General features: G+C 41.5%; 1 protein-coding gene across 23 annotated transcripts in view; it reads left to right on the top strand.

Annotated features, from left to right (window-relative positions):
- The window catches only part of rimbp2b (RIMS binding protein 2b), a 65,344-nt gene that overhangs the window by 26,348 nt on the left and 15,767 nt on the right, over positions 1-23,229 (top strand). For 16 of the 23 annotated variants that reach the window (XM_058636148.1, XM_058636134.1, XM_058636152.1 and 13 more), the window contains exons 2-12: positions 795-878; positions 9,454-9,543; positions 11,970-12,092; positions 14,335-14,439; positions 16,030-16,080; positions 16,486-16,506; positions 18,191-18,395; positions 19,126-19,274; positions 20,206-20,285; positions 21,381-21,490; positions 21,571-22,443. In XM_058636148.1, coding sequence (XP_058492131.1) covers positions 14,338-14,439; positions 16,030-16,080; positions 16,486-16,506; positions 18,191-18,395; positions 19,126-19,274; positions 20,206-20,285; positions 21,381-21,490; positions 21,571-22,443 — 1,591 coding nt within the window. In that variant the 5' untranslated portion in view covers positions 795-878; positions 9,454-9,543; positions 11,970-12,092; positions 14,335-14,337. Of the gene's footprint in view, positions 1-794; positions 879-9,453; positions 9,544-11,969; positions 12,093-13,958; positions 14,186-14,334; positions 14,440-16,029; positions 16,081-16,485; positions 16,507-18,190; positions 18,396-19,125; positions 19,275-20,205; positions 20,286-21,380; positions 21,491-21,570; positions 22,444-23,229 lie in introns of those variants that run through there. The other 7 variants (XM_058636158.1, XM_058636135.1, XM_058636157.1 and 4 more) reach the window with 3 other exon arrangements.

Below are 23,229 nucleotides of genomic sequence, written 5' to 3'. Positions count from 1 at the left end.
CGTGAAATACTTGACGTGCGGATGCATAATATTAATAACATTCTTATGAATTACCTTGATAACTGCACGAGTAAAACAGGGATAATTACACCTCGGCACGACACTTGCAATGCCAGGCTTCCGAGAATATCTTTGTAGCTCATTCCCAGCCTAAAATAAAACTCAATCACACTATAATCTCTGTCCATCCCGAAGCTCCAGCCCTGTTTTCTCCGGGTTCTCCGGTTCTCCTCCCACAGTCCAAGAACACGCAATGATATGGAGATCAGATAAATTGGACACTCTATAATTGACCGTAGGTGTGAATGTGAGAGTGGATGGTTGTTTGTCTCTATATGTTTCCCTCATGTGGAGGATAAAGTGGAAGAAGATGGATGGATGGACCCTGTTTTGTGGGAACTCAGTAATATTTCGTGTGCACAAATGTCCGTAAACAATGCATCTACTTGATAAACATCACAGTTACCATTGTAAGATATTTAGCTGCAGATTTCTCCTGAACTACAAATGTACAATTACAACAGAAGCCTCCATTTTGTATAATCTATTAGATAATGACTGATAAATCTCCTTCTGTGTCTCCAGTGCACACACACCTGAACACACACATACAAACCGAAATACCGCTGAATAATAAAATGCTCCAGCTCCCTCCCTCCCTCCTTCCTTCCTCCCTCGTTCTCTCTTTGCCTCATCTCTCTGACGTCTTTCAGGAAGCTTCTGTTCCTGACAAACCATTGCAGCCATCCTCTGCTTTTTTTTTTCTCCCCCCCTCCCCCCCCTCCCACACCCAGGAGACTGAGATCAGCACCACAAGGAAGGAGTGTGAAGCACTTGAGGCAGAGGTGAAGAAGAAAAATCAAACATGTCAGACTTTGGTAAGTGCTCCAAAAATATACAACGGCTTGGCCTCTGAGTGAGAGGATGCTAAAAGTGAAAGGAGGCTTGAATTGATTTGTACCTGAGAGCCTTGTCTGCTGCTGCCATCACACACAAATGTTCCCTGAGAATATGAATGACAGGTCACTGTAATGAAAGTGTCGCACTCAGCTGCTGATGACTGAAATTGAAAAATGGGAGCAGTTAACGGCGAGTAACAGTGTCTGTGGGTTCAGCTCTGTTTTTGTGTTGGAAACACATTTGAAAAAAAAACAACAACAAAAAACACTTTGCTGCAGTAATTGAATTCTCAGCATGTGATCAGGCACAAACACAGAGGAAATACATGGTGTTGGGCTATAATGTATTTACAAATGTGAACATTGCCAGTGGAATCCTTTAAAGTGTAACGTTATAGGATTTTGTGTTCTCATTAGTGCATTGTTAGCAGCGGTGTATTTTTTAAACATCAGCCTTGGACGTGTGTGTGTGTGTGTGTTTCAGGAACACCTTGAGAAAATTTCCTTTTTTGGAAGATTTTCCAACCCATTCTTGTTAATGAGCATCTCACAAATGCTTGGAGGGAAAATGAATCTAGCACAGATGTACACAAAGATGAAATTCATTTGGTGGTTAAAGATCAGGCTTAAAATCATGTCACAAAACAACAGTTTTGGCTGTAACTCAAAAATGTATACACTAATTATGACACAAATGTCTAATAATACCTTTTATGTATATAGAACTGTCCTGAAAACACGTTAGAAAGAACAATAAAAACATAATAATAAAACAACATTAAAATAATGGAGTGACAATAAAATAAGTTTAATGCAGCAGACGATATGTTATAGGTCAAAGGTCACTAATAGGTGGACCGCGGTATCACAGGATTGTGGGTCTTAAAACCATAAACGTTGTATTTGAATGCGGGTTGTTTGATTGCTGTAAATCAATTCCTAGGGTTTAGTGATCAGAGGAAACACATGGCTAATTAAGATGCAGCTGCTGCCGTTGCTTTGGCTGTACTTCTTAACAAAGACACAGGCTTCTGGTCCTTTATCGCTAACACGTTAGCATTTAATCTAGCGGACTATATCACTAGCACGTTAGCATTTAAGCTAGCGGACTGTATGGCTAACACTTAAGCATTTATGCTAGCGGACTTTATCGCTAACGCGTTAGCATTTGAGCTCGCGGACTTTATCGCTAATGCGTTAGCATTTCAGCTAGCGGACTTTATCGCTAATGCGTTAGTATTTCAGCTAGCGGACTTTATCGCTAACGCGTTAGCATTTGAGCTAGCAGACTTTATCACTAATGCGTTAGCATTTCAGCTAGCGGACTTTATCGCTAACACGTTAGCATTTAAGCTAGCAGACTTTGTCCAGAGTTTATACACAACAAAATGATGGATGTGGACACCTTGAGGCCAGTAGTTACTTCAGAGATGACAACATGACGCCAGTGATGAAAAAAAAGCACCCCAAATCTCTATTTAACCTTCTAACTTCATACGGGGTGAGTTTTCATTAACCTCATTAATCTACGTTAAGTTAGTGTTCATTCAAAGTTAAATACAGGGATTGAAAATGTTTTTTCATGGTGGACGCTGTCTTTTAATAATCTACTGTGCGTTTCAGAACGTTATGTGGCTACATTGTTATTAGCTAGCTCAGTATTGTCATTTTAAAATGCAAATGATACACACATCGAAACATCTTTTCATCACATGCTCTTTTATCAGCTGTAATGGGAGCATTGATTTTTAGTCCTTGACTTCACACAGTGCAGATGTTAATACAATGACAATGCTACTTCACTATATATGTGAATTAATTGTAATGTATAACTAAATTATAATGCATCTTAAACGTGATGATGCTGCGGACCTGTACATGAGGACATTTTCTCTATCCGGACCTCCTTAAATCATAATTGATGACCCCCGTTAAAGGTCAATGGTCAACTTCAGCATGACGTCAATAATTTTTCTGTAAAAATAATTGATTGACTGGTGGAGGTTTGCATCTGTGATGTGGGGATTCTAGTTTGTCACATAGAATATGTTAGAAAAGTCATTTTCATATGGTGTTTGGTGTCTCTTTTAAAATAATGCCCCAGAAATGTCATCCTGGCTGATGGAGTGGCCTTCAAGGTAAAAAAAAAAAGGTTAAAAGAATCTGCTCAGAAGAAAAAAAAACGTGTCTCATCTTGACATTGAAGTAGTGGATAATTGACTCTATCTAGTACCTTTGTTGCTCCTTTGATTTCTGTCCAGTGTTTAGCGTCACATGTCAGCGTGACGTTGTTAATTATTGGAACAGGCAGACGAGCAAACTAACCAAACTGAAATCCTGACATAGTTTTTGTGGCAGGGCCGTTCAACAGTCTTTTGATGAATGGGCAAATCCATCAAAGGAGATAAGGAGACCAAATGATGCACAGCTGATGTATGAGTCGCTCGCACCAACTGCAGCGTTTGTTTTTTTTTGCAGAGTACAAGGTAAAGTGAAGAGCTATCGATCAAATGTCCAGTCATTTCCTCAGTGTCGAGCATTTTCTGTTGATTTTGGTTGTCATACTCACAAGTGAGCAGCAGATTAAAACTTATCTGGAATGACATTTCTCGCCCCAGACGTCTTCCTTTCAGTCTAATTTTCATCATTCTTTTCATCTCACGCATGTTTCAAAGATATTGGGGACATTTCTTAAATAACCTAAATGAGCCGCCTTCTCACATCTCGTTGTTTGTTGACGTTGAAAAGTTACACAGCACAGGAGTCACGATCCTTTGTTTCATTTCTAGTGTTTGATTTATTTGGACTTCCTGAGTTTTGGAATTGTTTTGGTCCTGTATTTCCCAGTGCTGTGTTTTTGTCTGTCCTAGCTGGTTTTTGTGGATTTCCTGTTTTATTTGTTTTATACTTCCTGTATTGATATTCACCTCCTGTCTTGTCCTGGCACTTCATCAAACCCAGACCTTTGTCTGCTTTCCCACCTTTTAGATTACCTGCCCGGCCTGTTTAGTGTATAGATATATGTATATATATATATATATATATATACACAAACATACTTTTCCATTTGTCTGTTTTGCTTCTAGTTAGTTCCTCGTGTCCTGTTCTCCAATATTTTGGGAGTTTTTTTTACTTTAACCTTGTGCCTTTTGCGTCGCCTTTATTTTTGCAGAAGTCACTCTGTAGGCAACTTTCCCAGTGTTGCCTGAACTGTAGTTGTTATTTGAAGGCGTTGATGTTGGAGTCTGCAGAGCACCAGCCGGGGCGAAATGCTGTGTAGGCTGCAGTAACCGCTGACCATCAGCGGCTGTTATTTCATGTTGGATTATTTCAGCTGGGAAACACAGTGAGTCATCAGTCCGTGTCATCGCGTGTCACAGCAGGAGATCATTTAAACCACTGCATACATTAAGCTGTAAGTGGATGGATTTGGTCTGAGAGGTTTTACCATTACAGTTACATGAGCCACACTGAAGAGAACCACTTCATGTTACAGTATAATGACATGGAGAGTTCTGTTTAGTCTGGGTGACGATTAGAGAATGACGTTTTATGGGTTTTTTGGAGCGATGGCGATCTCAGATATCAGTGCGGCTGGCGATGCTGGGGTTTTTTTTGGTCGGTGTTTGGCTGATTTTTAGTTTTACTGCTCTAGCTGATAAAATATAACAAATGATTCACGTTTTATTTATCACAAATATGGTCGGTCTCGCCACCTGCATTTTGTGAATTTAATTTGAGATAATGTGTTTGATCAGGGACCTCAAACCTGCGGCCAATGGGCCACTTCTAGCCCCCTAGTCAATTCCATTTGGCCCACCACTCAGTAGTAAGTTTATTAATTTATAGACTAATTTGATCAGAGCGTGTGTGTGTGTGTGTGTACATTACATATCACTGCATTTTAAAACAAACACTTTAATTTGAAAGTCGTTTGAGTTTGAGACCCCTGTGGTAGATAACTATAAATATAATAATATAATAACTATTTTATTATTAAGAAAATGTATATATTGACATAGCAGCAAGTTTCTAAAAACAAAATGTATAAACCTGCAGTTACACATTAAATTAATAATCTGCCAGTTTTAGATAAATATAATCAGTCACTCGTAGTAATGATAATAACAGATAACAGTAATCATGTGATGTGATGATGTCACTGCAGTGTCATTTTAATTGAATTCACGATGTGTGTGTGTGTACAAATGTATTTATAGACAATACAGACTGATTTAAAAGCTGCACTAAGTTCAGCACTAAATATAAAATGATACATATTTGTAACCTGTTGGAGCTGAAGTAAATAGAGAGTAGTGCAATTCGCCCGGAGTGAGCTATTTTTCCATGAAAGCAATGAGCTGTAGGGATTCAGCAGTAATTCATATGGCTCTGTTTGGTCATAGACCATTTGAATTCATTCCCTCATGCCCTTAAGACATCTCCTTTAGATGAGATGCCCCATATTTACACTCCATTAGGATTGTTGACTGCCCTACTCTCACATTCCCTGCATACAGCAGCACTTCCCTCCTCGCCCACTGTCGGCCTGCTGAGTCTGGGCAAAGATACCCGAAGGACAAAGTGTCCCCAAACAGCGAGTGGAAATGGGAGGCCCCGTCTCCACAAACTGCAGCACAGCTCTTATCTCCTCGCGCACTGAGCACCGAGAACAGAGACGCACACGCAGACAAGACCAATGAACACTATTGTGAGGGGACGGTGAGTTGACACTAATGTCACTCCCGGTTTGCTCTTCTAGTGAGAGCTGGGGCATATATTGTTGTGTGTGTGTGTGTGTGTGTGACCGTTAACACTTGCATCGCCATCTTCCACCTCTGTGTCTCTGAGTGTATGTGTGCAGAACATGCCTCCATTCATTTTCAAGTTCTGGCTGTTACCATGGCGACAGCCATTGGGTGTGCCACTGTCGCACAAATATGTTACAGTGCTAATTGAACATCAATATGGAGGCAGACAAGGAGTGTGGAGCCATTGTGAATATACAGTATCCCCGTGTATGTATGTATATATATCTATATATATATAGATATATATCTATAAACATCTTCTGTAAAAGGCATGATTGCCGTTTGTATTGCACAGTATTTGTCAGATCTATTTCTACAAAAGTGTGTTTACCGCTAATGGTTAAACAGATGATAATAATAATAACTGAAAATGGTTGTGGTGCACTTGTGTCGTCTAAATTGAAAAAGAGCACGCACAGCGCTGTGTTCACTAAATGTCTTTGTAGAACGGAGGGTGCGCACGGGGGGCGGGGGGGTAAATGTTTGCTTTGCTCATGTATTAAATGGAAAAATTGATTTCATGTTGTCAGACTTGTTGAAATGGAGCACGGCTCACATCTGTGGCAAACCAGGCTGAGTCTGATCATGTTTGGACAAAACACAGGAGTACATTTCTATTAACACAATATATTAAATAATACTGTTCTAACCAATTGCCAATTTTACGTCATTGAGGATTTAATTAGGGGTGTGAAATGATCACGTTAATTGCGATTAATTAATCACAGTCGTATTTAGGGCGTCATGTTTTTTTAGTGGTGTTTTAGGGCAGTGTGGCTGCCCACTGCTCCTAATTATAGGATGGGTCAAATGCAGAGAATTTCCCTAAGGGATTAATAAAGTTCGGAAAAACAAGTTAAGGGCTTTTCTCAGCAATTTCTGGGTGAGATTCAAAAATTATTTACAATTAATTACAGATCATATTTAGTTAATCTGTTTTTAATCCACACATTGTATCTCTCATACACATGAGCTTGCTTGCTTGTTTACTCAGCAGTGCTCACTTTAGCAGATACTCCACCTTGTGGCCAAAAGGAGGAACCACACCTCTCTGCTTGTCATCACGGAAACAGGAGCACAGATACTATTTTGTGAGCTACACTGCTACACAGAACGATACATAAAAAACTGGACATCATAACCTCTTAACATGTGAAATGAAAGGGGGTGTGGCTTATTCTGTTATCATTTTCTTGTCCTTACACTAGTGTAGTCATATTTCCATCGTCTGTTGTTGTTGTTTCTTTTCTTTTTGAAATAACAGTTTTATCGTTGCATAGTCCATTTTAGTCAGGAGGTTACTTTTAGTTGTAATATTTAACTTTTAGATTTTATATCCCGGCCATGCATACATTAATCGTTCCATTTGTCTGTTTCAAAGATGTCAGACCCCTACCCCCTGTCCTGAAGGCCTCAAAACTTGTGTATGCTTGCTATAACTTCTCTTTGTTATTGGTTTTAGTGCAAATGGCAGAATTTAGAAGGAAATATTCTAGTCTTTCTGCATGGAGTTTGCACGTTTGCAACTCTTGATGTCTGGCCAAGGGATTATGGTGTTTACTGATCTGTTTAAAGCGTTAACGTATGAACACGACCGGACAAAGCAGCAGCTGATTCTCTGTGTTCAACACAATTTGATTTGCATGTAATCTGTTACATCCAAACCCCCAAAAGCAGCTTGAAAATTCCGGAGTATTTCCATCACTTGCTCTCTCATCAGTGGAGCTGTGAGTTGCAGTTTGTCCTTCAGAGTGAACACCTGGAGCCCAGGCTCACACTCTACTGAATGATCAATGCATATGAACAGGAATGCCAATGCAATCTTAGTGCAGGTATGGGAAGCATTGATATTGACTGGAAAGAAGGTTTTTTGTGGTCTCCGATGTGACTTTGGTCCTGTCTTCAGGCTGTTGTTTACTTATTGCTTTTTGTCCTTCACAGTATTTCTCCTTTGTGTGTTTGTGCAGTTCATGTCCATTTCAGAATTGATTCTCATCATTTCTATCAGACGTTTTAGTGAGTAAAGGCTTTGGTGTAGGGGTAAAGTAGAAGCAGTCGTGATACATAAAACATGTATCATACTAATGCATGTGTCTTATTTGTCCCGTTAGTACGACGTAGGTTTCTTTCCTTTGCCGTAGCCACAGGGGAATCCTGTGCACAATTCACAACACGGGAAGAGCAATTAAAGATGTGCAGTCTGTTATGTAGGTTGCATTTACTTAATGTAATGCATGCATCACATTTTGACATTATAGCAGGAAAAAACACGACATTTAACGACATCAGTAGCAATTTAAGGTCTCCTGAGAAGCCACGTGATTTTAGTCAGCCATAATAAATGAAGCTGAATAAATTTAGCCGTCTCTGTGAAGGTTCTCAATCATCCGGGTCGTCGTGGACTTACTTGAGTAAAGTCTGAGATGTTTCACCTCTAATCCAAGAGGCTTCTTCAGTTCTGAAGTGAAGAAACATTCACCGTAATTACACGACGGTTTATGCAATCAGAAAAAAATCCACCTGTTTCTGAAAGCTGAGAAGTTGTGGTTATTACGGTAATTTAGACGAGAGTTGGAAAAACGCCTGTACATAGTTTTCTTTTTTTGCCCTGTTTAAATATCAGTGATACTGTTCATAATTCAAATTGTACAGTGTTCTTTCACAAGTACAAATGTGGTTTTCTTTATTTTAAATAGTTAATGCACTATTTTAACATGCAGTAAATAACTGCTAGATACTGGAAGTTATTCCGGAAAATTGGTTAAAAGAATTCACTCGCAGGACATTTTGTGGCTCTTTTATGCTTAAATAAACCAAAAAAGGCTTAGGTGTTAAAGGGTGAACTCAAGCAAGGCCAGAAGTGCAGAAGAAGAATTCAGCCATGGTTTAAATAAATCCTCAAATGTGATTTTCCTACAGTGACAAGTGAAAATGTCTCCTGTAAAAAAAAAAGAAGTCTGTTTTATTGTGTTTTGTCGCAAAAGAGTCTGTTAACACGTGCACCACTGCATGCATGCCGCTGTTTTTTTTAATGTTTACTCCGACCCGTCCTTCTTAAGTAAAACACAAGGCAGCAGGATCATGCAACACCATTAGTAGCCGTTACGCAGCACTGAATCAACTGTAAATGTATCATGCATGAGCCAGTATAGGTTTCTCAGCTCCTGACAAGCACAGCACTTGGCCTACATGCACATGCACATGCACATGCACACGCGGCTGTCGCTGCAGTGGATTGCACGTCTCGGAGAACTCTCCAGTTGACACTGCAAATTGCATCTGTGGCACGCCTCATGACTGTTGATTGAATGTAATTAAGTTTTCCCCCTCTGCAATGAAAGGATTTTTGTTTCTCCCATCTGTGCACACTTGGTGGGAATGAGCGGAGAAATGAGGCTCTTTATGTGTGTGTGTGTGTGTGTTTGAGATCAGGAGGGTATAAGAATGCATGTTTGTATACATTCACAGAAAGTGGAGAATAACAATTCCATTGTTTTTGACGACTTATATATCACGACAATGTTATTGTTCTATTCCAGTGGCCAAAATGGCAGCTTCTTTTAGCCGTGCATTCCAGAACATACCAGAGTGCCATGGGCAGGCAGTCTCCTCGCATGAATAATGCATGGGCTATTGCTAACAAACATGTTGGGCGTGAATGCTGTGCTCTGATCTAATCACGTCGCCTCCTTGGGATTTAAACTCTGTTTTGTTCTTTTGGTTTTTTTTTTTTTGCATCGTAGGAGAATGAGCTTCAGGATTTCCTTCAGGAGAACAAACACGTGAACCTCCAGTTGTACAACAGTAACCACAAGGTGTCCGAATATGAAAAGGTAAAAGGCAAAAATGGCTTTTTTACTATCTTTGGTTTATTTACCACACAGTGCTATTGATTCTAAGCACTCATCTGTCTTCTTGTTACATATAAAACATGGTGTGACTCTATGTCAGTCAGTTCCATATCATAGTCCAGACTTTTCTATTGAAATGCAAGGAGTTATTGTTGTTGTTGTTCTTCTTCCTCTAAATGAATCGTGTTTTTTTCAGGGCCTGAACGTACTCCAAAACTCATGGATTTCTGCGACCACATCAAAGTTGTTCGGTGAAAAGGCGTGGAAAATAGGGAGTGGGCGGGGCTAAAAACGGACACATATATCTTCTGTCAGGTCATCTGGTGTCGGGTTTAACGTACGTTGAACAAACTTGGTACACGCGCTCAGTAGGTCGGGGCGGTCAAAAAAGGTAGTGAATACCTGTGCTCTAAAGGCCGCCATCTTGGATTGAACACCGATCTTGGCGATTTTGCACCAATTGTATTTAAACGAACTTGTCCTAGAGCATTCGCGCGATCGTCTTCAATTCTTATTAATATTTGATGGTTCACTATATAAGAATTAGTGCGTCTCTGGGTTCATGACCACATTACCATATAACACTGGTGTCACAGCCTGTCTGGTCTGGTCTGGTCTTACATTACATGACTTCGCGGGGAATTCTATTAAATGTCCCCACTTTCCATCTTAGGCCCAAGACCTCAAAAGCCTTCAGAGCTGATAGCACACAGTCAATAGGTCAACAAACAAAGGGCACAAGGCGCTCTCTGTATGGAAAGGAAGGCAATTTCCTGAAGGAGGTGATTGGCAGGTGGTTCCTGCCGGAGGTGAAGAAGGGTGAAATGCTGCTTATTGATGTTTTATTGGGACTGGCGTGGCGATCAGATATGAGAGCAGCACCGTGCATGGCAGCAAGGCTCTTAGCCATGCTCCGACCCATATCACGTCTGAAATAACTTCTGTTGGATTTATTTAAGCGGTGTTAAGTGACAATATAGTCGTATCCATGCACATGTGGTTTATTGTAAGGAGGCTGCTCAGACTTGGACTCACAAGTTTGTGTTTGTGTTTTGCTTTGTTGCCGAAACGCCCTCCTCTGTGGGTCATTAGTCATTCATGGCTGCTCCGAGGAAGGGGCTTTACCACATTGCGACTCCGGGAACTAATCATTCCATGGTTGATTAGAGGCCTTTAAAAAAAAGTGGATTGGAAAAACCCTGCTGCTTCAGAGACAATGCAACACATCTTTGGGAAACAGTTATGAAGAGTTGTGGAGAATGGGGAGAAATGTAACTGGATGAATAATAATAATAATAATAATAGTAATAGTTCTTAGGTATTATTTGCAATAGCAATATAAACCTCATTGGTGTTGAATTTATGTACAGTAGGAATAAAATGTGCAATTGCTTCATTCAATGGAATGCTCAGTGGTTGGTTAACAATGAAGCATGAATAATTTATTAATGTTTTTTGGTCTACAGCTGCTGGAGTCAGTGAAATGTGTTCGTCTTGCATTAAAATGGCATTTATATGCTATTATCACCAAAAGCAGCCAGCTCCAGTGTCTGTGCTGTAATAGTTTTTATCGGTTTTAAAATGCTTGGAGGGCTTTAAAGCGAAGCCTTTTTTTTATGTCCTCTGGTGCTTCACTTCAAAACATGAATGCATACCAAAAAAATAGCAACAGCAGAACTGCTCAGTCATAAAGTATGCTCCGATCCACCTCTGTACTGATGAACCAGGAGACTTTGAAGTCTTTTTACATGGGCTTCCACTCCATAATGACAAAAGTAAACAAGCTATGAGTGTCGCACATGATTGTTTGGCTCTGTGATTTCACGAACCTCGACCAAACGTTGAGTATTTCTTTTCAAAATGCAGAGTTTTTGAAGTCTATTTGGAGAAAACATTGATCTCTCTCAGTAACTCCGTTATCACCGAAGTTAAAGTACAGTGGTGTAAATATGCCAAGACAGGAGGCAGATTTATTCCAAAGAAGATCATTTACTCTCTCATCATCCTCCTCTTCCTCAGTCACTGGTAAAGTGGAATTAGATTAGCATGGAGCCAGAGATAAGGTGACTCTAATTATTATTATTTCATTCATCTTCTGACAAAAATCCTCACCTCCACTATGATCACATACCCTGGTTTATGCAGCAGAGAAAGCCCATGTGCCACTGGTGTTGCACGTACCACAGTTTGAGAACCATGGATCTAGATCATAATGGTGGCACAGATGTCAGGATACCCCGTGGTATTGAAAATACCAAAACATACAGCATTGAAGCAGCGTGATACACATCTACAACAACTTATTCAAACATTCTATAAGGCAAGCTGTTTAAGATTCCGATTGTTTTTGTATAATTCATTAATCCATCGCTCAAACTTTGCTGTTTTCCTGTCACGTGTCTGCAAAGGTGAAGTCTGAGTATGCCCAGCTCAAAGAGACCCTTGGTGCTGTGACGCAGGAGAGAGATTTAGCCCTGTGGGAGAGGAACCAGCTCCAAGGCAAACTGGAGAACCTAGAGCAGGTGCTCAAGGTGAGTACGCCGGCTCCAAGGGCAGACGCTACCTGTCAATACTGAGTGCATTTCTAGCTGTAGTTGTGTCTGCTAATCCTGGGAGAAAACTGGCGATTTTACGGAGCCTAGCCGTTTTGCCAGTACCTCTTCTCCCACCTGTGCTACACTGCCTCCACCTGGTTGTCCTCCACAATGCTGTCTAACATCCCTGACATGTCTGTTGCCTTCCAGTGTCGTGTTGGGGCGTTGTGACCATGCAGGAGCTGTGAAAGAGTAGACGTTTGGAGCAGTCTGCCCCTCCTTTCCTCTCATGTTGTCCCTTTGTCCCTAACCTTTCCTTTCCCGCCCTCCTCCCTGTCCTCTGCCCCCCCCCCGCCCCTGCTAGATTTATAAGGTATCACTGCTGTGTCCTTCTGCAAAGGGAACAGTCCTATTCAGTCCCATTCTGAATGCTTTCTGTCAACCTCAGTGGCTGTGCTTATCTCTCTCTTTATCCGTGGGCTGCTTACCAGACATACAAAAAAAAAAGAAATCACCTGGCTATATGAGCACAGCACTGTGGAATGTAATCTTTGCATGAGGCAGGACAATGAGTTTGGCTTTGTGACAACAGGAGGGGGAGGAAGAGGAGATACCCGTCACGATGATAATGTCACCCACAAGTTTGATGACATTACCTATCTTAGTCCTTGATTTCCTACTGGCATGAAAATGTCACTTGCTTCTTTCGCCTTACAGTGTGGCAACTCTTCCCATTATAATGAGAGCGGTGATGTGACTGGATGACGTTGTGGTATAAAGAGCCGCGCATTCAGTCCCCTTGTATTGTATGGCTGCTTTTGTTGTTGTGGATGACCACAGACAAGTGAGCACGCGATGGAGTTTGCTCACCCTTTTCATGTAACGTAAAACCCTGTATTGATCATGGAAAGACAACATCGCTGAGGACAGCTTTTCAAAGAGTCCTAGTTACTCGACTTCTAATGGGTGTTGTGTTACCTAAAGGGGGCAGCAAACCTAATTGGATTGATGTTAGTTGTTGTTGGTTTTTTTTTCTTCACACAGCAAAGCACCTCTAGTCCTCATCCATAAGCACTTTTTGTGCCTAATTGTTCTGATCTCTTCTGCGGATCATTCGACATAAACTTTCCTCACATGGCGTTTGCTGTGGCACGGTTTATGTCTTTCTTGTCGTCAAGGGTTTTTAAAGATCAGTACGTTTGTTCAATCAGCCTCTGTTTGACCCTGTTCCAACCTGGTGTTAGCACCTGAATGCATACTCAGATCTAATCAGAGAAACCACATTTGGAGCTGGTTTGAGGACACGTGGTCTCATGTCTAGCTGTAGTTTCACAGTTGGTTTTTACTCCAATTGGAGCTCATACATTAATTAATATATATAACAATATTAAAGCAGTACTTCTGATAACTTTTCGCATACATTTTTCTCTGCTGAGCTCCCCCTATATTTTTGGAGTACATTATTTTATGACATATCACATCTTTCTCGCTTCCTTCGACAATGGTTTTCTCTTCTCTTTTCACCGACTATGCCGTAATGAACTGCTTCTGAGGACTGATTCTGAGGACTCTTGGTCCGTGGCGCTGATCTTGCAAGGCTAGGTTTTCTGCTCACAGACAGTAAGGGGAGTGGAGGCGGCCTCCATTCTCCCCACAAGAAGACATTTAACCATCACAATGACTCTGCAACTGTTGCTTTAACTCTGATCGCCACTTAATTCTTTTTCCCTTCTCTCTCGTTGTCACTTGCAAGCACACACATACACGCACACACAGTGACAGCAGACACATCTGTAAAGTCAGAGTCATTAAAAGCACAACTGTGTTTGTGCAAACAGTAATGACAACAGTGTTTGAGACCCACTGAGCAGGATCTGGCATGATTGGATCAGTCAGTCCGTTTTAATAAATGATTGTGTTAGTCCCACTAAAACTTCATCCCACAATTCTCAATATTTCTCAAAAACACACCCGGATAATGTGGATGACTCTGCATATGCACCACAGTTCCCAGCCCCGGCCATAGCTCAACACGACTGATATCCGAGGATGGATGTTAACACCAGGTCAGAACGGGGCCTTTGTGTGATGTATGTGCACACACCTGTGTAGTCTGAGTATGGTGTAAACAACTGGAGATGTATGTTCCACTAACAGCAGCCCCCTCTCTCTGCTCCCCCCCCCCCCCTCCTCTGCAATCCTCCCCATGGCTCTCCACCCCTGCACCCCCTGTGGACAGCATATGCGCGAGGCTGCAGAGCGGAGGCAGCAGCTAGAGTTGGAGCATGAGCAGGCCTTGGCTGTACTCAATGCAAAACAGCAGGAGATTGACCTTCTTCAGCAGGTAAGCAAACACACGCTGCCTGACACTCACAGCACCAGAGGGTTGGTTTTTCTTCCCAGCCTGTGCCTGTGTCGTGGGTCAAAGGGGTTTTTGTTGAGTGCTGGTGTGAGACATGCAGTCCAACAAAGGTGAACGTCAGCTCAAAGACTATATTTTAAAGAGCAGAGCCCCTAATAGTTGGCTCTCTCTCTCTGTGCAAGCACTCACTCCTCTCAACATTTTCATGTAGCAGAGTTCTCCCGCTGCATCCTCTTAGCCCCATCCTTCAGCTGTCAATCACTCTCCAGACCCTGAGTGCTCCACATTTTGAAGAGCACTCCCCTTGTTTGTCACAAGCGACCAAATCAAGCATTGAAACCCCAGAGGAGTTATGACACTTTTTTAGAGGCTTGCTTTAACAGAAATTGGTGGCCCAGGCCCATCTGATGGTTGATCCTCCTCCTCCTCCTCCTCCTCCTCCTATTCCTCCTCCTGGAACCGACTGTTATGTCAAAACAAGCCCAGCAAAGGCTGAGATTGCGGATAGTGTGAATGTGATTGTCACAGTGCCTTCTGTGGAAACTGTGTGTATCACAGTGTTGCTGCAGTGTTGCTCTAACATCACAGTCAGCCTTTCACAGGCAGAGTTCTCAGCTTCTTTCTCTCATTAACAGAAGCTCATTACTGCCTTATCTTCTTGCAGACACCCGGTGCTCTCTGCTCTCTCCCCTAAATGAATTGCCTCTGCAAAGCACATTTATGAAATTCGTAGGACTACAGATGCTCCCATGTTCATGTGGAACACTCTCAACAGATGTTTCTTGTTCCCACAAGAGAAATGGGATGTATTATGCAATGTTTCTACACAGTCCGACGCTTCTATAAAACCCAATCCATATTCTTCAGCCATCCTTTGTTTATTGTTGATGGAACATCATTATACATTTGTTTAAAATGGTCACTTTTCTTTTTAGATTATGGGTAGGCTCTTCGTAATCCATATCTCTGCATAATGCAATGTTGTTCAATGGCACACAATGATTATCAAGTTGATTATCAAGTCAAAACAAAACACTGTCAGTATAAACTAATCATTATAACCTTCACAGAAAGAGGATTTATTATTGTTAGCTAGTTAGTTTTAGATAGGTGTGACTCATAAACTGTGTGTACTGCAGCTGTATATACATTTATCTGGTTTTTCATTGTTGTAATTATACAATAATTTAATTATTTGATGACATCTCTGCGGTTACAATGCGATTAAAAAGCAGGTTTTACTTCACTTTGAGTTTCGTATCAATCCAATGTTCCAGTCCTAGCTGACATAGGGCGAAAGGCGGGGTCACACCCTGGACACCCTGCCCCTAAATGTGTAGATTGAGCTGTAGAGACTTTTCTTGCATGCAGTGCACAATGTTGAAAGCAAAGCCCCAGTGTTGTTAGCTGCTTGTGGTTTTGCAAAAAATCAGCGTTGCCGCTTCACTTAGTGCTGACAGAGGCTGCGGCTAATGAGCGCCAAAGGTCCTTGTGATTTGTTTATAATGACTTATTTATTGGTATTTAAAGTGACGCGAAAGTGAACTGAAACGGTGCAACCTTGTGTTTCAGGCTCAGGTTGAGGCTAAAAAGGAACATGAAGGCGCTGTCCATTTGTTAGAGGTGAGCATCTGGACTCAGGGGGCGGGGTTTATTTCACTGCTGGAGTTTAAAGGCCTAGTCAGACTGTTCTTACTCCTCTTGACCTTGTACCTGAATCTTTGTGCTCCTTTTTTTCTCTCTCTCTCGCTCTCTCTTTTAATATAAATCCCAGGATAAGTGTATAGTTCTATTCTCACATTGCTGTATATCAACTCTTTTTCTTCAGAAAAGTGGATAAATGAAAACAACATCACAGGCTGTCATGTAGTTAATATGTCTATTGTCCTTGTAGCGCGTGACTCACAAACAGCCCCTGATTTCATGTGTTTTGAAGACGAGGATGAGTGATCACATGACCTGTAATTGTGCTTTATTTCTTTCCTGCATCTCTGTTCACTATATGGGTGTGTGTTTATGCTAATACAGAACCACTTGGACAGCATGCAGGTATTTCAGAATTGCTTTTATTTATTTATTCACTTGATTTTTTTTCTTTTCTAGTATAGTCAGTGTGGTGTAAAGTCCCCACATGTTTACTCTGGATACTTGACGCACATTATTGTGATGTGGAGGTGTTTTTAATGAAGAGCAGGAAGTGGAGTTCGCTTAACAACCGATGAAAATATTCCCATGTCCATATGTTTCAGAATATGGATCAATTTCTTTAAAAAAAAAATGCCACAGCCCCATCATCACATTGAGGCAAATTTAGATTTAAAAGTCTAGAACTTATTGTGTTTATTGTCACGTGTTTAGCTGAAGTCTATGTGTTATTTGTCTGTATGTTGATTATATTGCATATATTATACTGTGTCTAGGTAGTTATTAGAGCAAGTTATTATGAATGTGATCCTTTGAGCCCTTGTAGCACTGCATGCACGTTCTCCAGCATGTGTTTTAAAGACTGTACCTGGCGCACACCCCATAATACTAATCTCAAGTGACTAATTCTGTCTCACAAATGCAGGACTCTCTTTGTCTTTCATCTGTTTGCTAACGGCATGTTTTTAAATCCAGCCCCAACGCGTCTGCATGACATGGACTCAGTGCCTTAGCAGAACAGCGCACAGTGTTCTGTTGCAGCAGGTGTTGCTGTGTGTGTGTGTGTGTGTGTTTTGGGCAGTGCGTTAAAATTCCACGGTAGCATCGGCGTCTCAGGCTGTAGCTCCTGGAATTTTGCTTTATTCCTGCTCAAACTAAATATGTATCGGTGTTAGCTTGTTTCCTGCTCTTAGAGTATGGCTGATGATCCTTTTCTATTGTCAACATCTCCCTATGAAAACCAACGATATTCGCCAACTTCCATTATGGAAGAGTGTATGTATTTTTGTTTTTAGAAGTCTTTTTCTAAACATGCTGGTCACTGTATGTTTTAGTAAATGTTTCAAAGCTGTATGCAGCTGATACTTAAAGGAATACTTCACCAATTAGCATTTAGCTTTGTATTACTAGAATAGGGGTAGTGTTTTTGAAAAATTGTGCTTGAGTTGAGAAATATCTTCATTCTTTTCTTTGTTACGTGCGCACCAGTGACACTTGGTCCTGTGAGCGTAACTGTTAGCAAAGATGGCGGACACTGTTTACATTCTGGGAATGAGGTCCCGCCCCCCCCACGAGTGGGTCTATAAAGTGCGGAATTAGCGTTACAGTAAGAAAAAATACTACCCCAAATGTAGTATTCCTTTAACACACAAGTAGCTATTTGTTTACTACGTTGCTGTTGGACCTTTCAAGGTATAATTTGACAATAATTTAAAGTACAAACTATCATCAGATTCATCCTCTAAGAGACTGTAAAGTTAAACTTCCTTAAAGCGAGATGCTTTCTCATCTTTCAGCAGTGAGTGTCCTGTAGCTGTGCATGTGGTCTGTTACTGTCAGTCGCCGTCAAGTCGTTCCTTGACTTGATGAGAGAGATGTTCACAGTCCCACAGTGAAATTTCATGCTTTGTTCTTTTTGTGGTTTGACAGTATCACACTTGTTGTATACTTAATTTGTTTCTCTGTTTTTACCATTCTGTCTTTCCCTTTCCTCATCTGCCCACATATCACTCTTTTTGTCTTCTTCCTTCCTTCCTTCCCTGTCTCTCTCTGTCCTCCCTCGATGACGTTCCTTCCTCATTATCATCAGGCCAAAGTCCGCGAGCTGGAGGAGAAATGTCGGAACCAGAGTGAACAGTTCAACCTCCTGTCAAAAGAGCTGGAGAAGTTCCGGCTCCAGGCGGGAAAGTTCGACATCCTCAGCACTGAACCTTTAAATCTATGTGACTCTCCTGGGTCGCCCAACAAATCCCTGTCCCAGCTCCTAAATGGACTGGCTGCCCCCATAGGAAAAGGTGTGTGTCAGTTTTTTATTCTATTTCTATTTAACCATCAGTGTTTTGAAAATATTAATATCGATACATCCTGGGTGCTCCGCGGTGTATGGGTTCATATTTTCACATCTCATTTCCACCCGACACCAACAAATGAGCTTTGCTTGATGCAGCCGCTTCTTGCCAAAGTGCTGTGCTGTTGGGAAAAAAAGTGTATCCTCTCTGTCGATGAAAGCGATGCCAACTATAACTCCGCTCTGCACATATCACATGTCGCTCCTCTCGCAGGGAGGTGAGAGAATCGCAGCTGGATTTAGAAGTGTTACAGGTTCGGCCTCTGACTTTTAATCAGCACAAGGAGCACAACGCTGCTAATGGAATAATCCACCACAGAGATAAACGCTCTCTAACTGACAGAACCTGTGTTGTGTATTTGACTTGAATTCACAAATGCGTCAATAGTTACTGTTATATTCATGTTGTGCAATGAAACTGAAATGATTTAATATAAACTGTACGAGTGGTAGTACAATCTGAATTGGGTATTCATATGATTTATGTCTTAAATGACATGCACTGTAAATGATTGAATATTTAAATGTTTGTATTTCCATTTTTTTAGATTTTATTTGACAGAGACAGTCGTTTAGTAAATTAACTGTTACGTACAGCGATTATGATGTATTACATTTATTTGGTTCAAGTTTTTGATTTGTGGATCTGATGAGAGACGTTTGTGTTTGTTCCACAGGCAATGAGGCTCCGACAAGCAGATCTTTGATATCGGAGTTCATTCGGCCTCTCCAGATCAGCGGGGACAAACCCGAGCTCCTCTCTGTCAAGCCAACATTCCTCACTCGCACTCGAGCCAGCAGCCCAGCGCGGGCGTTCCTCTCTGAGGTCTGTTGTTATGCAACATCTCGTCTTCTGTTTTCTCACAACTCTCTTTGACCAGCCAAACTTTTTTAATAACAAACTTGGCCTGGACTAAAGAAGACAATCCTTTCTTTTGCAATTCGCACAAATCTAATCTTGTTATTAGGTTTGTCAAGTGACAACACTGAACTTGAGACAGTGACGTGCAGTCAGGGGACGCAGGGGAGACAAGTCAAATACCAACTAATGATAAAAGAAAATCAATTTGTCCACTTGACTGTTCTATACATTTGTTTTCTGTATGATTACAACATTTCTATGGTCAAAAACGCATTTTCCTGTTCAAATACACGGGACAGCGGCGAGGTGAGGCAGCGATGAGCGATGTTTGATTACACAGTTCATGTGACGGAGAGATGGACTTACAAGATATATGTACATCTAAAGATAACACCATACACAAGTTTCAATTTTAATTAAAAAAAAGAGAGGGATCAAGCCAAAAAAAAGTTTCAATTTTAAAAAATGTAACTTATATTAATAAATCTTCTTTTATTTTCCTTGTTATCATATTGTTGAACAGTATGGAATTGATTAAAGCATAATTAAAAGCTTTTAAAACAGCTAAATGTTTCAGTTTAGTGTCAAAATTGAAATATAAGCTTCTATTTTTGGGTTCATATATTTGTACATCCCACTCCAGAGCATGAACCTCGCTGCGCGTCACTGAACTTGAGAGTGTATCTGAAGGTTAAACAGCACTTTGAACCTCAACTCTCTAATGTTAGTTTTTCACTGCTCTTTGTTTGTGATTTGAAGAAAATGTAATTTTCTACCTTTTAATCTGAAATCTATGCAGCATCCTGGTTAAACGTGTGCACGCTGGCTTCTCAGGACTGATCGTAATGTTTTTTTTTAGGACATTAGATGTTGATGTTCTGTTTGCCTGATTTAGATGGACAAAGAGCTGAGCTCAACCACCAGGTCCAAACCAAGATTTACAGGGAAGGTCCGACTGTGTGTTGCTCGGTACAGGTATGTTCACACAGCGTATGTTTCTTTAATCACTAGAGACAAACAAGCTGGACTTGTTTCATCCGATAAGCTTTAAAAGCAATAATTAGGACAATTATTCTATGACGAGGTGTTGAATGTCAGATGTTAATAATGATGCTGCTCGTCACATAACACGCCAGTCACCTTTGGTTCTTCCCTTAGCAGAGATCCCATGTAGATATGTGACTGTTTAGGTGGATTTTTGTGTCTGTTAATTCACTGCAGGCCAGAGGGAAATCAGCACTCACAGATTTGAGTCAGCAACAAAACACTCCTGCGGAAATTGTCCCTCTGAATGGGCTTTTAGCCTCTTCAATATTAGCTTGCAAAAAAAAAAAACATTCTCTCTGTTAGACTTATTTTTTTATTTGTCAGTTTATGTCATTTATGATTGTTGCCATGAGGCTGTTGGCATTATCATGTGTCGTTGCAAGACAGCACCATTTTATGTTCTTATGTTTCAAAGCTGAAACAAATGAATTGCAAATTGTATCGTTTCCCTCCCCATTTGTTAATAATAATAAATAATTCATTAAGCAGATTAGATAAGTTTTCTCTTTGGAAGTGTTCCAGTTTGTTTCACTGTATTTCCAAAAACTGCCAACTGGAGCTTTCGTGTTCACATTACAAGACCTCCCAGACCAGAGTGACTCAGTATAAATGTCCAAAGCAAAGTGTTTTGTTCACGAGAGGTGGCCAAAAAATCCTTTAAATCCCCCTTAACAGTCAAGTGAAAAAGCTGCTTACAGTCCCAGACAAATGTTGCTCAGATGATTTGCCTTCCCTCGCGAGGCTCCGCTCTGGTCTTAAAGATGATTCAGTGTTTCTATCTCTGAAGAAAATGACCTGTCAGCACAAAAAATAATTGGAATCCTCATAGCATGTGGAAAAAAAAGGTGACACTGAGCCAGAGCTTTCAGCCTACTCTGTCTCCACCTCTGTTAGATTTGTAAAAAAATAAATAAAAATCTCAGTATATCAGTGAACACTGTAAAAAAAAGATTCTTGTACAATTGTATAACATGTATCAGATATAACACTTTGTTGTCATTTATTATATTTTACCTGCTATAGTTACAATCCTTATGATGGGCCTAATGAGCATCCTGAGGCAGAGCTCCCCCTGGTGGCAGGGAAATACCTCTACGTTTACGGGACAATGGACGAGGATGGCTTTTATGAAGGTCTGAACCGAGCGGACATTATTGTTTTATGTTGTGGTTTTATACTGAATATCACCGTCTGCTTTTTCCCTGCTCCACAGGAGAGCTGCTGGATGGACAGCGGGGCCTCGTCCCCTCCAATTTTGTGGATTTTGTCAAAGATGAGGAGACATCCTCTGTCCAGCACAGGGACACAGTGGCTAAACAACCTGGCTACCTCAACCACAGTAGCCTGGGGTCTCAGAGACTGGGGGTCGGCACAGGAACAGGAACGAGCATAAGCAGCCTGCTGTCTGACAGTAAACTAGACTGTCTGAGTACGAGCAGCTTGGGCATCGACCTACTGGGTTCTTCCAGCAATGGCACGGGAACCCTGGATGTCAACATTGACGAGGTCGGTGAAGACATTGTGCCTTATCCCCGCCGCATCACGCTGATTAAACAACTGGCCAAGAGTGTCATTATTGGTTGGGATCCTCCCGTGGTCCCGCTGGGCTGGGGTTCCATCAGTGGCTACAATGTCTTGGTGGATAAGGAGGTGCGCATGAGTGTCCCCTACGGGGGCAGGACAAAGTCTCTGATTGAAAAGCTTAATCTAGCCACCAACACCTACCGTATCTCAGTGCAAAGCATCACTGACCGGGGCCCGTCGGACGAGCTCCGGTGCACTCTGCTCGTAGGCAAGGACGTGGTGGTGGCACCTTACTACCTTCGGGTGGACAACATCACACAGGCCTCCGCTGAGCTCTCGTGGATGCCCAGCAACAGCAACTACAGTCACACCATCTTCCTCAACGGCGCCGAGTACGACATGGTGAAGGCAGGGGGCTACAGATACAAGTTCTTCAACCTGAAGTCGATGACGGTTCACAAGGTGAAGGTTGCGGCGCAGCCGCACCAGGTGCCTTGGCAGCTTCCGATGGATCAAAGGGAAAAGAGGGAAATCTCGGTGGAGTTCTGCACTCAGCCTGCAGGTCAGACTTCAAAACATTCCCCACGTTTACGCCTTTATTCTTCATGTTCAGGGACACTTATACTATGAAGTTGATATTTGTGGTTTGTCCGTGATTTACTGCGTCTCACGCAGACATTACTCTCCTGTTACCTCCATCCTTGTAGTCTATTCTGTTTCAAGGCCGTCTGATATTACATGACGGAAGCCATCTGATATTTAACATTTTGTTTACTCTGCCGTATTACATTTGCAAACCTGACAAATACCTCCGCCTTCTTTCATTCGTCCCTAGACGCTTTTTGATTGCCCTCACAGATTTATTTGTGCACTCGTGCGTTAAGAGACGTTCATGGTATTAAAAAAAAAAAGAAATAGAGAGAGATCTGCAAAAACGAAACACTGGAGAAGTATTTGCTGAATGAAATTACATAACACTGGGGGGGAAAAAAAAGAGTCTCTCAAAGCCAAATTAGTGTAAATAGTGAGGATAGATCTCTGGGATTCCTGCTCCCACGAGGCTCGTTGATGCTTTGCTGTTGCCAGCATTAACTTAGGCCTCACAGCCTGGCTCTCGTTACAGCAAATCCTTTAAAGTGAGAACCGATAAGAGTGAGTCTCTACACAGGCAGCTTCAGTTATGGTGCTGTTTTGTGTGTGTGTAGAAAATATTTAGCCAGTTGTCAAAAATGATTCAGAAATGTGGCATTGTTGCTTTGGGGGAATTTGAGGGACACACTTTTAAGGGTGTACTACCAAGTCTTGGTAGCACAAGAGGTGCTAAAATCGATTATTTTCATAAAATGTC

Source organism: Solea solea, chromosome 8 (assembly GCF_958295425.1).
Source record: "Solea solea chromosome 8, fSolSol10.1, whole genome shotgun sequence".
NCBI lineage: Eukaryota > Metazoa > Chordata > Actinopteri > Pleuronectiformes > Soleidae > Solea > Solea solea.
This window is presented reverse-complemented; position numbering and strand designations above follow the sequence as displayed.